Source organism: Camelina sativa, chromosome 12 (genome assembly GCF_000633955.1).
Source record: "Camelina sativa cultivar DH55 chromosome 12, Cs, whole genome shotgun sequence".
NCBI classification, from domain to species: Eukaryota; Viridiplantae; Streptophyta; class Magnoliopsida; order Brassicales; family Brassicaceae; genus Camelina; species Camelina sativa.
The window spans coordinates 8,294,328-8,308,220 of NC_025696.1; the positions used below are offsets into that span (position 1 = coordinate 8,294,328).

General features: G+C 38.4%; 4 protein-coding genes across 4 annotated transcripts; 2 read left to right on the forward strand and 2 right to left on the reverse strand.

The window, feature by feature from the left end:
* LOC104730871 (transmembrane ascorbate ferrireductase 1-like) lies at positions 58–1,939 on the forward strand. Its single transcript, XM_010450110.2, has 4 exons — positions 58–320; positions 958–1,006; positions 1,145–1,344; positions 1,449–1,939. Exons 1-4 carry the CDS (start codon positions 189–191, stop codon positions 1,770–1,772), a joined length of 705 nt encoding a protein of 234 aa, XP_010448412.1. The 5' UTR covers positions 58–188; the 3' UTR covers positions 1,773–1,939.
* Positions 2,156–3,298, reverse strand: LOC104730872 (transcription factor LAF1-like). Its single transcript, XM_019233773.1, has 3 exons — positions 3,116–3,298; positions 2,907–3,036; positions 2,156–2,822 (listed from the first exon to the last, which is right to left on the reverse strand). Exons 1-3 carry the CDS (start codon positions 3,240–3,242, stop codon positions 2,285–2,287), a joined length of 795 nt encoding a protein of 264 aa, XP_019089318.1. The 5' UTR covers positions 3,243–3,298; the 3' UTR covers positions 2,156–2,284.
* Positions 4,976–7,958, reverse strand: LOC104730873 (pre-mRNA cleavage factor Im 25 kDa subunit 2). Its single transcript, XM_010450111.2, has 7 exons — positions 7,647–7,958; positions 7,006–7,051; positions 6,138–6,231; positions 5,973–6,046; positions 5,553–5,639; positions 5,357–5,467; positions 4,976–5,268 (listed from the first exon to the last, which is right to left on the reverse strand). Exons 1-7 carry the CDS (start codon positions 7,763–7,765, stop codon positions 5,197–5,199), a joined length of 603 nt encoding a protein of 200 aa, XP_010448413.1. The 5' UTR covers positions 7,766–7,958; the 3' UTR covers positions 4,976–5,196.
* On the forward strand, positions 8,047–13,842 carry LOC104730875 (DNA mismatch repair protein MSH3-like). Its single transcript, XM_010450113.2, has 12 exons — positions 8,047–9,170; positions 9,434–9,625; positions 9,785–9,949; positions 10,052–10,150; positions 10,388–10,639; positions 11,146–11,397; positions 11,522–11,653; positions 11,990–12,250; positions 12,333–12,404; positions 12,496–12,645; positions 12,743–13,204; positions 13,385–13,842. The coding sequence occupies exons 1-12, from the start codon at positions 8,226–8,228 to the stop codon at positions 13,694–13,696; spliced, it is 3,294 nt and encodes a 1,097-aa protein (XP_010448415.1). The 5' UTR covers positions 8,047–8,225; the 3' UTR covers positions 13,697–13,842.

Consider the following 13,893-nt stretch of genomic DNA (forward strand, 5'->3'; position numbering starts at 1 on the left):
GTCTGCGAAGAAGTCCCCACAATTGGATTGGATAATGTAAATGGAATAAAAATAAAGGATCTGATGAGGATTGAGTCTTGAGTCTTGAGTCTTGAGTCTTCTTCTCAGAGTTTAGTTCAAGTGCTTCCAGATTAATCGGACAAAAGACAAGAAGAAGAAAGAAACAGAGTTTGAGAGAAGAGAAAGATATGGCTGTCGGGATAAACGCGATGGCGGTGACGTTTGTGGCGCACGCGCTGGCGGTAATGGTGCTGGTTTGGAGTATTAGTTACAGAGGTGGATTGGCCTGGGAAGCTACTAACAAGAATCTCATCTTCAATGTATTTATGCTTTCTTTCAATCTCCCTTCAAACTTAATTCACTAAAAGCTCTCTCCTTTCTCTCTCTCTCTCGCGTCTGCGTTGACTCTTTTCTGTCTCATTCAATTTAGTGGGTGATTTTACAAATCCACCTGATCCTAGTTCCGATTTTTTAAAAGTCTGATCGTCTTGTCTAGCTGACTGCAAAACTTCTTTTTATCCGTTTCTCAGTACCGTTTTCTAAGTGAGTGAGTGAGAATCCTCTTGTTATCTTAATATCTGTTTAGGTTGTAACATAATAGGTCTTTTAATCACTAGTCAGAGATAACTATAATCTTGTAAGCATTAGTCCTCTTGTGTGTCCCAAGTTTTTGCTATTGAAGTGCCTTAGGATCCATGAGTGTTGTTGTGGGGGTCGTATTCAGTTTATTACAGTATGACTGAATGTACAGAACGTGATGTTTGGTCTTCTTGTTTTGTTTCATTGATTGTGTTCAAAAAAAGGTTTCTTGGCTCTTCTCTTCAGTTGTCTTTAATTCTGTTTTTTCTAGCCATTAAGATTGTAACAAGAGCTTGTAATCTTTTGTTTCACTACCTTATTTGCAACCTGTGTTTGTTGTGTTCTGATACATTTTCGTTTTCTTTTTATGTGATCCAGCTGCATCCTGTTCTCATGCTCATTGGATTTATAATCTTGGGAGGAGAAGGTAACGATTACAACATCTGTTGAACAACGATATAAATAAAGATATCACTTTCTTTTTGATCTTGGTTAGTCCCGTTGATAGTCATCATCATTTCATTCCATATAATCTTGGTCTTTTTTTTTGGAATTGGAAACGAAGCCATTATAAGTTACAAATCGCTTCCCCTGGAGAAACCAGTGAAGAAGTTGATCCACCTTATACTCCATGCCATTGCTTTGGCTCTTGGGATCTTTGGCATCTGCGCAGCCTTCAAGAACCACAATGAAAGCAACATCCCTAATCTTTACAGTCTCCATTCCTGGATTGGTATTGGAGTCATTTCCCTTTATGGCTTCCAGGTATAATCCCATGGCCTTTTTAGCTCCACTAGACAATTCTTTCCCCATTAAAAACATATAATCAATTCAAAGATAATCAAACAAGTTCTTTTTGAACTTTGCAGTGGGTGTACAGCTTCATAGTGTTCTTCTTCCCAGGAGGATCAGCAAATCTGAGAAGCGGTTTGCTTCCGTGGCACGCAATGCTCGGCCTATTTGTTTATATACTTGCGGTTGGGAATGCAGCTCTAGGGTTTCTGGAAAAGCTGACTTTCTTGGAGAATGGAGGGCTTGACAAGTATGGATCCGAAGCATTTCTCATCAACTTCACGGCCATTGTCACTATTCTCTTTGGTGCCTTTGTGGTACTCACTGCTTCTGCTAAGTCTCCGTCACCTTCCTCCTCCAATGATGATGATACTGTTGACTACAGCTACTCTGCTATATAAATAACACTTTCTACATTCCACTTACATCTGAATTGCCCCTTGTTAATTCTATCAAAACTCCATTTATATATGTAGCGAAAAGCTTTTGTGTTATACGAGTTGGCTACTTGTGTGCTGTGTAAAATCTTCAAAAGTATTTGATGAATCTTACTATACTTTTATTTCTATTTCTTTTAAAACCTCTCATCATCTATGTATCATATCTAATTGTTATACTGTTGTTAGGTCTAAGCTAGCGTAGTCGGTTAGACAACCCATTTTGAGCAAAAAAAACAACTCGAATGGGAATATTCATTAACTTTCACGACCTTTGCGTCTCCTGATATGGTATTGGTGACAAAGCATTAAGACAAAACTGAACACTTTTCTTACTTTCGTTTTCCCCGTTTTGGTCAACCGCAAACGTTCGTTTTCCCTTATAAATTTGATTTACAGTACATATGACCTACGTCGCTGTTGATGAAGAAAAGAATCTAGTAGAAGAATTACAATCTCAGGACGACTCTCTGTGATCAATTTTGAGACTCATGCTTCTGAAACTTGGAACCAAACACGACGTCGTTAAGAGTCCAGTTGTTGTTGTTGATCATCATTTCGTTGTAATGGAATCGATCAACATCACTTGTTTCTTCATAATCTGAGACATTGTTTTCGACATTTGGAGCTTGATTGTGCTTCGAGTCTGTAAAAACAGAGGAGTCATCGATATGGGGATCCGAAGAAGAAAGCCATTCGTTGAAGAAAAGCCTTGGAAGCTCAGGAGCAGAAGAACATTGATGATTGTTATTTACGTTGCTTTCTTGTGATGGAGATGAAGTTTTGTTCTCTAGGAGTCTCTGGAAGTTAATCACATGACTCGAGATCAAGGTTTCGGGGTTTCTTTTTCCACAAGAAACAAGTGATGAAGAAGAAGGAGAAGAAGAAGAGGATATGTATTTTGGGTGCTGCAAGTTCTGAGACTTAAGCCATCTCTTTTTCAAATGAGAATGCCAATAGTTCTTTATCTCGTTGTCTGTTCTTCCAGGTAAGAATTTTGCTATTTGCGACCACCTAAATACACCTTATCATTAGTCTCTCTAGCTCTTTAACTATCATCCTAATAACAATAAGGTTAGGTCTTGGGGTTATACTTACTTGTTACCCAAGGAAGAATGAAACGCCAAGATGGTCTCTTCTTCTTCTGCGCTAATCATTTCCCTCTTCAAACCTGGTCTTAGGTAATTAATCCATCTTAATCTGCAACTCTTCCCATTCCTTTGTAGCCCTATCAAACCAAAGTTGACTAAATTAAGTAATAATTTGGTAGCTGACAAACTAGTACAGAAGAAGATGAAATGAGAGACCAGCTTTGATGGGAACAGTAGTCCAGCAAGAATGGCCATGGGAGAGGATGCAACTCCTTAGCTTCTCGTCTTCTTCGGGTGACCATAACCCTTTCCTCTGTTTCTCTCCAGATTTCGTCTTCCCCATCACTATATCGTCTTTAATTAAAGCTGTCCCTGATACAAGAAAACATGTCTCAATATTATGATGACTGAGACAACATATATCACCAAAATGTCTACAGATAGAGCCTACATACTTAGTGTTAAGAAATGACCAAATAGGCCTGTTTAGAGTAAAAGACAACTGACATGTATATATTGTATTTTTTATGAATTTTTTATGGAAATTTATTTCTGAATATCTTATATGTATATTGTATGCATTTGTATTAATTATGTGTGTAGCAAAAGTCTACTTGGATAAAATTGATTGTTGATTGATATACAGTACATTATAAGGTTCCTACGTACATGAAAAAGAAAAAGGAAGAAGAATCTTTGCAATTTCTTGTTTGCAACTCTTCGTTTCTTATATCTACTTCACTGGAGTTTTATACACACAAACAAAGATAGTTGCAAAAAAATATCATAGAGATGACCAAATGATCAAGTTTAACGTGAGACGTGATCTAAGCCACAAACTAGTAATAATTCTAATAGATGCATGGAACATTAACGTGAGACGTGACCTCGAGATATCAAAACTGAGTTACAATAGACAATATTAACGAAAACGTCAAACTAGTATAACAAAAGAAAAGAAACAAAACTGTCAAAAGGGTATAACTCGGTTGTTTCATAGTTACAGAAATATGTTTATAAGATATATTAAATGTGAGTTACACATTTACAATGGACGGTGTCTTGAGTAGTTAGATAACATCTTCATATCCAAAACACTCTCAAAATGTCGGCAAGAATTTTATAAGGCCGACTTCTTTAATTTTAAATCGCGTCAATGAGTTTTTCTTTTGTTAGGAACTTCACCCTGGTGGAATAATCTGTCTGATTCAATTCAATGATTTACGAATAATGATGAAATAATGATTATTGAGAATCATCCAATCTGTTAATCTTTTTCGTAAAGCATCATTAGCAAGCAGCCAAATTGCATTTGAATCAAATGATTTGATAAAGCAAGTACAACTTGAAATAATAATTAAGAGCTTTTTTTGTTTTGTTTTCTGAATTATATAAATTCAGTTAAAATATGTATGTAGTTAAGTCAACATTGAGCTCCTATTCGCTGCTTGTAATCATCATTGGTTTTTTTCTATTTTCCGCTCACGATGTTGTTTTTCTTGATAACAATACAGAAAAATATTACATTTTACACGGACAAGTGGACCAATAATAAGAGTCATGTGAGGAATATTGTTAACTTTAAAACAATATGAATTCCTTCTGTCCCGGTCGAAATGGCCCTGTCGCGATTTTAATATACCTCTGATTTTGTATTTTACTTGTTGGCTCTATTGGCCTGTGGAGATATGATGGGTAAAGAAATTGAGAGAAACAAAAAAAAAGAAATGACTATCTTGTCTTGGTCGTGAAGATCGCATTATATAATTTGCCGTCAGACTAATCGCCAATGAAACACGACGACTAATGTTATGGTGACCTAATGTTTTGCCCACAAAACTTCTCCTACTTCGACCATTCCGGCCTTGTGGTTAATAACATACAGTATTTGTCATTAGTTTGTTGATTTGTTACCGGTGTGGTATTTCGTCTATCAAACAAAGTAGTTTGAACATGGCCTAGTTTGTCTTTCATTTCTCATACACATAGCATTAAAATAGAAATATCATTTAACATTGAATGAAACACATGTTTTCGGTTAGACAAAACAGGCGTTAGTCAAATAATGACGAATGCTTCAAGAAACGAGATACAATAATCTTCTTTTCTTTTTTTTTTTGGTGCTGAAACTTTGAACCAGTTATACATAATCAAATCCAACATGTCTATAATGTAAATAATCCCACACGCATCATCCGAAAATCACATCTCTAAACCGGTAGCTACAGCTCTCTACCGTACCTAATAAGTAACTTAGCATCTGATACCTTTCTTCTTCTTCAACACACCGAGCAGAATCACGAACTAATCATGTTGAAATGGAATCTGGATAGCTGTTGGGGAATGGTTGATATAACCGGTCCGTATCTCTGTTACAGGAAAAGAGCATATGGTTAGAATTTTGTAGCAAAACCCATTTTCCAAAGGTAAATAATAGTATCTTGATATAAGTAAAACCTGAACATTGTCATAGAGCTCAAACAAAGGGACGGCCAAGAGTTTCAAGTTTTTGGGCACAGCAAAGTACTCTTTCTCAGACAAGTGAACAATGTAGAGTCTCTTGCATTCCTGGTCATGCCACAAAAAAAATGAGATATAAGGAAAAGGATAAAAGAAGAAAGTTGAAAAGCTAGATTGTGTTCTCTGTTACTACCTTTGGTTTCGTAATGTGAGGAGGGCAATACGGGTACATCATGGTTTCAAAGTTTGGACGCCACCATGTCGCAACACATTCTCCTACCTATTAAAGGGGGAAAAAACCCATAAAAAAACCAACGGATCAGGGACATAGCTAGTCATATAACACAATCAGACGTGTATCAATTCATGGCATAGTCTTCTTTCTTCATGTAATAAATAAACAAATGACACCAGAGCTATCTTTGTTTCATTGTATAACTCCCTCATTCCTGGCATGCTAAGAGTAATGACAAAACTATTTCTGTATCGAATTGTTCTCGTTTCCGTTAAGAGCAAGCACATGCTACACCGACCTAGTTCTTGTAAGGCATCTATCTATACCTAAATATCTGGTCACTATCAGTCAAAAATAGAGGTAAAACCAGGATGGTACCTTCCAGTCAGGTACAAGTGCAGCCGAATTGCCTCCAAGCTTACTGGTCAACTTTCTTTTCAGGCCATCAACTTCTGCAGACACAACATCGTACACCCAAAACTTAAGCAACCAAGTAACTCACAACAGTATAGAAAGTGTTACTAACAGATGATCATTGTATACCATTTTCTCCAGGCTTCAGGCGTCCACCTGGAAGTTTGCAGAATGTGTTACCAATTTGCAGGAGAAGTATATGAGGATGGTTGTGTTCTTGTACCTGAAAGGTTTACCAACATAAGGTATCAAGAACAATCCCAAGGTTAGAGAGATATAAGTAATGTCAAATTATCTACTTAACTTACACACCAACAAGATAGTTGTAACTGTGGGTTATATAGGTTTATAAGATTGAGTTTTAGGATGTCAAAACAACATCTTATATTTCCAACGATCTCAAGAGATGAGAAAGTGAATGTAAAGCAGATGATACTCCATCGGAAAACATGACAGCTTAGAAGGGCAAGGGTGCATATAAACAAATTAAGAAATGAAACAAGAAGATGCATCAAATATGTCTGCTATATGGCACCGTTCAAAACCTGTGACTTAGTAAAACTAAAAGATCATTTTTATGACTTTCTTCAGTCAGTTTTACCAAAATTTCATTGGATCCATACAGCTTGTGACTTTCTTAAGAGCAGTTTAATACATTCATGTAATTAGAGTTGTTTGGAATAAAAGGTTACCCAAACAGTACAAAATTGAGTTGGAGATGGCAACTAGAAAAGGAAGTAGATGACTCCAGGCATATATCAAACACTTCTATAGTTATGCCCCAATTCGAATAATAATTGGGTCGAGAACGTATCTTTACAGAGAATGATAAGATAAAGTACAAATATGTTGACACTTATTATGCATATGGCAATGTGGCCATACAATCCATGAACCACATAACTGTTACACCGACTCTAAGACAGCACACAAATAAACACAGAGAGAACAACAGACGATGTTTATAACTAGTAGAGTGGATAAAAAATTATCATACCAACAGAATCCCTTCAACGCTAGTCCTCATGCCTTCCTTCATATAGCTGCGACACACAGGTAAGAAATCAAGAAAGAGATACATTAGTCATCAGAGTGTCTTAAGTTAGAACAATAGAATTCCAGACTTCAATTAGTCAAGCAAAAAGCATGAGACTTTACTTACAAAATTAAAGTTATAGCTGTTCCCCTCTCAAATCAATCAGTGGAAACTTAAACAGCCTATAATTTTTTCTGTTCACTAAGTCAAATCTTTCTTAAAGAGTTCCTCTAAAATATGAACAAAGTTATAGTTGTGTAAAATTGCCAAAAGATCATAACAATATTTGTTAAGGAGCCAAAAAAAAAACAGAGAATAAACAAAATCAAACAAGCCAACCCATTCTAAAAGACGAATCCAAAGTTCACCAGCTGAGCAAGGGAGAAGCTAGACAATTCAAAACCAGCGAGAGAACGCAGATAAGCAGACACACTTATAAAAAATCTCGAATTGTTTACCAAATCAGCGAGATCATGATCTAAAAGCATGTAAAGGCTGGAACTTTCTAGGGTTTTAAAAATCTTATCTTCTTCTCCAGAAGAGCAGCTACTAGAAGAAGAAATAAAACAAAGAGGAGAACGAAGGAGAGAGGCAAAACGTACTTGATTTTCATACGAGCGAGTCGGTCGGCGACGGAAGTGTCCTTCTCCAGCTTAGGTTCCTTAGTTCCGAAACTGTAGTTCGAAAGCGGGTACGTGTTCACCACCTGAGACATAGCCATCTCTCTCTCTCTGTCTCTCTCTAACCCAAATCGACTCAGACAAAACTGTTCGGTTTCTCTTCCCCTTGTCTCTCTCTCGATCTATATCGATCGGCGGCGGCGACGGTGACAGAGGAGTAATGTCGTCGGGGGCAATTTAATGACACCGTCTCTCTCTACCACCAGCAAACTTCTAGACTCACGGCCGTAGACTCTTTTATTATTTTAATACTTCAGGCCCATTTTAATCTCTCGGGCCGGACCATTTTAATTTTTCGGCCCGGTACATTTTAATGTCTCGGCCCGGCCCATAAGAACCGCTGCCTTCGTCACTTTGCTTAATGCAGTAGTTTCAGTGATTCTTCTTCTTCTTCTTGGTGGTCGGTTTAGTGTTTTTAGTATCAATCAATCTAAGAAAGCGCGCGAAAATTGGCAACCCAAGTTCGCCATAGCCACACACGACCTTCCAATTTCTCTTACTATGAAGAAAGCAAACATGGGCAAGCAAAAACAGCAGAGAATTTCTCGATTCTTCGCTCCCAAACCCAAATCCCCAACTCAGGAACCGGTTCCGGTGGCTGAATCATCATCGCCGGCACCGAAGATATCCGCCACTGTCTCTTTTTCTCCGTCAAAGCGTAAGCTTCTCTCCGACCACCTCTCCGCCGCGTCACCCAAAAAGACTAAACTTTCTTCTCCTCACACTCAAAACCCTGATTTACACCGAAGGTTTCTCCAGAGATTTCTTGAACCCTCACCGGAGGAATCTGTTCCCGAGACGTCATCATCATCGAGGAAGTACACGCCATTGGAACAGCAGGTGTTGGAGCTAAAGAGCAAGTACCCAGATGTGGTTTTGATGGTTGAAGTTGTTTACAGGTACAGATTCTTCGGAGAAGACGCTGAGATTGCAGCACGCGTGTTGGGTATTTACGCTCATATGGATCATAGTTTCATGACGGCGAGTATACCAACATTTCGATTGAACTTTCATGTGAGGAGATTGGTTAATGCAGGGTACAAGATTGGTGTGGTGAAGCAGACTGAAACTGCAGCTATTAAGTCTCACGGTGCTAACCGGGGAGGTCCTTTTTTCCGGGGACTATCGGCGTTATATACCAAAGCCACACTTGAAGCGGCTGAGGATATAAGTGGTGGTTGCGTTGGTGAAGAAGGTTTTGGTGCGCAGAGTAATTTTTTGGTTTGTGTTGTGGATGAGAGAGTTGAACCGGAGGCATTTGGTTGTGGTCTGGAAATGAGTTTTGATGTTAGAGTTGGGATTGTTGGCGTTGAGATTTCAACTGGTGAAGTTGTTTATGGAGAGTTTAATGATAATTTTATGAGGAGTGGGTTAGAGGCTGTGATTTTGAGCTTGTCACCAGCTGAGCTGTTGCTTGGCCAGCCTCTTTCACAGCAAACTGAGAAGGTAAATTTTATCTCTGTATGAGTAAAAATGTTACTAATTTAAGCATTCTTGATTAATTTTGAACAGTTTAGCTCCTCAATCGGTTTTCTCAGATTCTGTCTAGAGTTATTGTGCGCTGAATCCTTCATGATTAACTGTTTGACATAAGAATCTCTGTCTGTATGTGTATAATCTCTATGTAGATTAGTTTAGAAGACTTTAATTTCTTAGGGTATGTGCATACATGTTGTGATAGATGATCGTTTGGTATCTTTGTTTGGCAGTTTTTGTTGGCACATGCTGGACCTACCTCAAATGTTCGAGTGGAACGAGCCTCACTGGATCGTTTCCGCAGTGGTAGTGCAGTAGATGAGGTTATTTCATTATGTGAAAAAATCAGCGCAAGCAACTTAGTAGATGATAAAGAAGTCAAGGTGGAGGCTGCTGAAGAAGGAATGTCTTGTTTGACAGTTCACGTACATCATTTGATTTTCTAAAAGCTTTCTCTTTTTTTGATTTTGATGATCCTGTTAACATGAAATTGTTAATAAACACATCTAGCTTTCGAGAAGAGTTTTCTTTTATCAAATGCTTGCTGCAATTCCTGCTAACTTGTTCCTTTGTTGATGTTGCAGACAATTATGAACATGCCAAATCTGACTGTTCAAGCCCTTGCCCTGACATTATGCCATCTCAAACAATTTGGATTTGAAAGGATCCTTTACCAGGGGGCTTCATTTCGCACTTTGTCAAGCAGCACAGAGATGACTCTCTCAGCCAATACGCTGCAACAGTTGGAGGTACTTTCTGCTTTATTTAGCGTGTCAGTTAATATTAAAATTTCAGCCATTTCGAAGTATCATAACTGAGTTTCCCTCATAATAAACTTTATCTATATTCAGGTTGTGAGAAATAATTCAGATGGATCGGAATCTGGCTCCTTATTCCATAATATGAATCACACTCTTACAGTATATGGTTCCAGGCTTCTTAGACACTGGGTAAGACACAATATCCTTTCTTCTTAAATATTTGTAATAGCTTTGTACGTTTGGTCTTGTTTCAAGTTTTGTCGTCTTACAATAAAGAAAAAATAATTTACTGGCATCTTCCAGTTCTTGAAAGGGACATAGATTTCTATACTTACCCCTCAGAGTTATCATGAAGATTTTGCTAAGTGGTATGGAAATTAATTAGAAAGACCTCATATCATGGTATGTGCACTTCCATTTCAACAGGTGACTCATCCTCTTTGCAATAGAAATCTGATATCTGCTCGCCTTGATGCTGTTTCTGAGATTTCTGCATGCATGGGATCTTATAGTTCTTCCCAGAACAGCAATGAGTTGGTTGAAGGAGGTTCTGAGAGAACAACTGTATCACCTGAATTTTATTTCGTTCTCTCCTCAGTCTTGACATCTTTGTCCAGATCATCTGATATTCAACGTGGAATAACAAGAATCTTTCATCGGACTGCTAAAGCCACAGAGGTGATACTTGGCCCTCTTACATATGCGCTTGTGTTGACTAAAGTTAGTTAGATTCTCAGATAGTGCAATACTGTAATAATTTTGTCCTCGGAAATAGTTTAAAGTCTCCACCATGTATGTTGACTGACCAAGTCTAATCATAAAAAGTCCCTCTGAAGTGAGTTGGAAAATAATACAGAGTGATGGTCTCTTCGCGATATCTAGTCAAAGAAATATGTGCTTCATAGAATCGTAGTAATAGGCTAATAGCACCATTGTTCAGTATCATGTCCTCTTTTCTCACGTTGGATTTCATTTTATAGACATAGTCATATGGGTAGCTATAAACTTCAACGTGCCAATTCTCAGTTATCTTGATTAGGAAAAAGAAATAACGGGCAGAGCAGAAAAATATTGAAGAGTTATACGAGTTTTGCTTCACTTCCATGTTTTTGTAAACTAGCTCTTGCTTTCTAACCCTCTTCCTTAACTGAGGTCTGAGGGTTCTTAACTTTCTGGATGAAAAGTTCATCGCAGTTATGGAAGCTATTTTACTTTCGGGGATGCAACTTCAGCGGCTTGGCATAAAGCAAGACTGTGAAATGAGTATGCCATCCACAACTGTGAAGTCTTCTCTTTTGAGAAAATTGATATCTGTTGTTTCATCCCCTGCTGTTGTTGACAATGCCGCGAAACTTCTCTCTGCCCTGAATAAGGAAGGGGCTGTTCGAGGAGACTTGCTCGACATACTAATCACGTCCAGCGGCCAATTTCCTGAGGTTTGTATCTTCTATGCATCACACAGCTTCTTATCCTTAAACTTGTTTTGTTTTTTTTCATGAATCAATTGTTTAGTGGCGATGTTGTGTTCCATAACTCAATTGTAATATTTGCTATGCACAGCTTGCTGAAGCTCGGCAAGCAGTTTTAATCGTGAGGGAAAAACTGGATTCCTCGATAGCTTCATTTCGCAAGAAGCTCGCAATTCGAAATTTGGAATTTCTTCAAGTGTCCGGGATCACACATTTGATAGAGGTACCCTCTCGAGAAACTCATGATTTATATATGCTTTCATACCGCAAGAGTGCAGTTTCTTGATTTGTTTTGAAATTGCGCCTAAAAGGAATCCCAAAAGCACCGTCATGTTTCAGGATAAGAATAAGTATCATGAAGGTAGCTAGTGTTTGCTTCTTTTTATGGTTACTGTTCACTCCTTTCTCGTGCACATATAATCCATTAAAAACATTCACAGCTCTTGAGCCTATATATATTTTTTTTTTTTGTACCAAGTAAAACATTTGTGTGTTTAATACTCTCATCTTTGAAAGTTGTGGGCCTTTATTTCTGATCTGAAGCTAAGGCTTTGTACAGCTGCCGGTTGGTGCCAAGGTCCCTATGAATTGGGTGAAAGTAAATAGCACCAAAAAGACTATTCGGTATCATCCCCCTGAAATTGTAGCTGGGTTGGATGAGCTAGCTCTAGCAACTGAACATCTTGCCATTGTGAACCGAGCTTCGTGGGATAGTTTTCTCAAGAGTTTCAGTAGATACTATACAGATTTCCAGGCTGCCGTTCAAGCTCTTTCTGCGCTGGACTGTTTGCACTCCCTGGCAACTCTATCTAGAAACAAGGTTGAAATAACAAACTACAAAATATGTGCTTGTAGTCACGGCTTTGCAATTCTTAACTTCGTTCAAATTTATGCCTCTGCAGAAGTATGTCTGTCCCGTGTTTGTGGATGACTGTGAACCAGTTGAGATAAACATACAGTCTGGTCGTCATCCTGTATGCATCTGCTCTCACTTCCTTTTCTCTTTCTTTCTATGTTTAATTAAATTGGAAATGTATCAATCATTTTGTTTTGAAAAATTCCCAGGTATTGGAGACTATATTACAAGATAACTTTGTCCCAAACGACACAAGTTTGCATGCAGAAGGGGAATACTGCCAAATTATCACCGGACCTAACATGGGAGGAAAGAGCTGTTATATCCGCCAAGTTGCTTTAATTTCTATAATGGCTCAGGTAACATAGACATTAACAGTATAAGCTTATGCCTTACCAAAATCTCTTACGTATGTTTAATGCTAAATGATTCTGACTACTCCCTTTGGTTTCCCAGGCTGGTTCCTTTGTACCAGCTTCATTCGCTAAGCTGCACGTTCTTGATGGTATTTTCACTCGGATGGGTGCTTCAGACAGTATCCAGCATGGTCGAAGTACCTTTCTGGAAGAATTAAGTGAGGCGTCGCACATAATCAGAACCTGCTCTTCTCGTTCGCTTGTTATATTAGATGAGCTTGGAAGAGGGACTAGCACACACGACGGTGTAGCCATTGCCTATGCAACATTACAACATCTCCTAACAGAAAAGAGATGTTTGGTTCTTTTTGTCACGCATTACCCTGAAATAGCTGAGATCAGTAACGGATTCCCAGGTGCTGTTGGGACATACCATGTCTCGTATCTGACATCGCAGAAGGATAATAGTGGTTTTGATCATGATGATGTGACCTACCTATATAAACTTGTGCGTGGTCTTTGCAGCAGGAGCTTTGGTTTTAAGGTTGCTCAGCTTGCCCAGGTAAACTCGCCTCAAATACCTAAGTTTATATCTGACATACAGAATGAGCAGCATAGGTAGGCCATCCTAAAAGAGGCCTTAAATAAATTGAAGATGATCAGTAAATGCGTTAGTCACTGAAATATATGGCTATGGTTGGTCCACTCATGAAACTGATCTCACATATATACTTGACTGCAGATACCTCCATCTTGCATACATCGAGCCATAACCATGGCTGCAAAATTGGAAGCTGAGGTACGTGCAAGAGAGAAAAACACACGCATGGAATCACTCGGAGAAGGAAAAGGTCATGAAGAAGATCCAGTACATGGTGACCGTGAAGATTCAAAAAGCTTAGAAGAATCTGTTTCTGGTTTAGATGACTTCTTTGCAGACCTGAAACTTGCTCTCTCTGAAGAGGAGAACCCTTTGAAATCATTCGAGTTTTTAAACCGTGCGTGGAAGATTGCAGAAGAATCAGTGTTAGCAAGTTTGGCAAAATCAAACTAAACACACACTCCATCGTTATTTAATCTAATTGCAAGTATGTTGGCACCTGCAAGGTTCTGATCATCTCTGCAGGCTAAAGTATGTAGTTGTGTACATATACAGTATTAACATTTTAAGAAGATTTCCAGAAGTACCCTTACCTTTTGTACGAAGCAGTCCAAACGTGGAATAGTCGAATAATCTAACGGATTATAATA

Bases quoted from the DNA above. Each gene is read 5' to 3' on its own strand.
- LOC104730875 (XM_010450113.2), top strand. From the start codon at position 8,226: ATGAAGAAAGCAAACATGGGCAAGCAAAAACAGCAGAGAATTTCTCGA. The intron at 9,626-9,784 runs GTACATCATTTG...TTGATGTTGCAG, and splicing joins TGTCTTGTTTGACAGTTCAC to ACAATTATGAACATGCCAAA. The intron at 11,654-11,989 runs GTACCCTCTCGA...GGCTTTGTACAG, and splicing joins GGATCACACATTTGATAGAG to CTGCCGGTTGGTGCCAAGGT.
- LOC104730872 (XM_019233773.1), bottom strand. From the start codon at position 3,242: ATGGGGAAGACGAAATCTGGAGAGAAACAGAGGAAAGGGTTATGGTCA. The intron at 3,037-3,115 runs GTCTCTCATTTC...TTGGTTTGATAG, and splicing joins TACTGTTCCCATCAAAGCTG to GGCTACAAAGGAATGGGAAG. The intron at 2,823-2,906 runs GTAAGTATAACC...AGGTGTATTTAG, and splicing joins CATTCTTCCTTGGGTAACAA to GTGGTCGCAAATAGCAAAAT.
- LOC104730871 (XM_010450110.2), top strand. From the start codon at position 189: ATGGCTGTCGGGATAAACGCGATGGCGGTGACGTTTGTGGCGCACGCG. The intron at 1,007-1,144 runs GTAACGATTACA...TTGGAAACGAAG, and splicing joins TATAATCTTGGGAGGAGAAG to CCATTATAAGTTACAAATCG. The intron at 1,345-1,448 runs GTATAATCCCAT...TGAACTTTGCAG, and splicing joins TTTCCCTTTATGGCTTCCAG to TGGGTGTACAGCTTCATAGT.
- LOC104730873 (XM_010450111.2), bottom strand. From the start codon at position 7,765: ATGGCTATGTCTCAGGTGGTGAACACGTACCCGCTTTCGAACTACAGT. The intron at 6,047-6,137 runs GTATACAATGAT...TTGTGTCTGCAG, and splicing joins CCTGAAGCCTGGAGAAAATG to AAGTTGATGGCCTGAAAAGA. The intron at 5,468-5,552 runs GTAGTAACAGAG...TGGCATGACCAG, and splicing joins CTCACATTACGAAACCAAAG to GAATGCAAGAGACTCTACAT.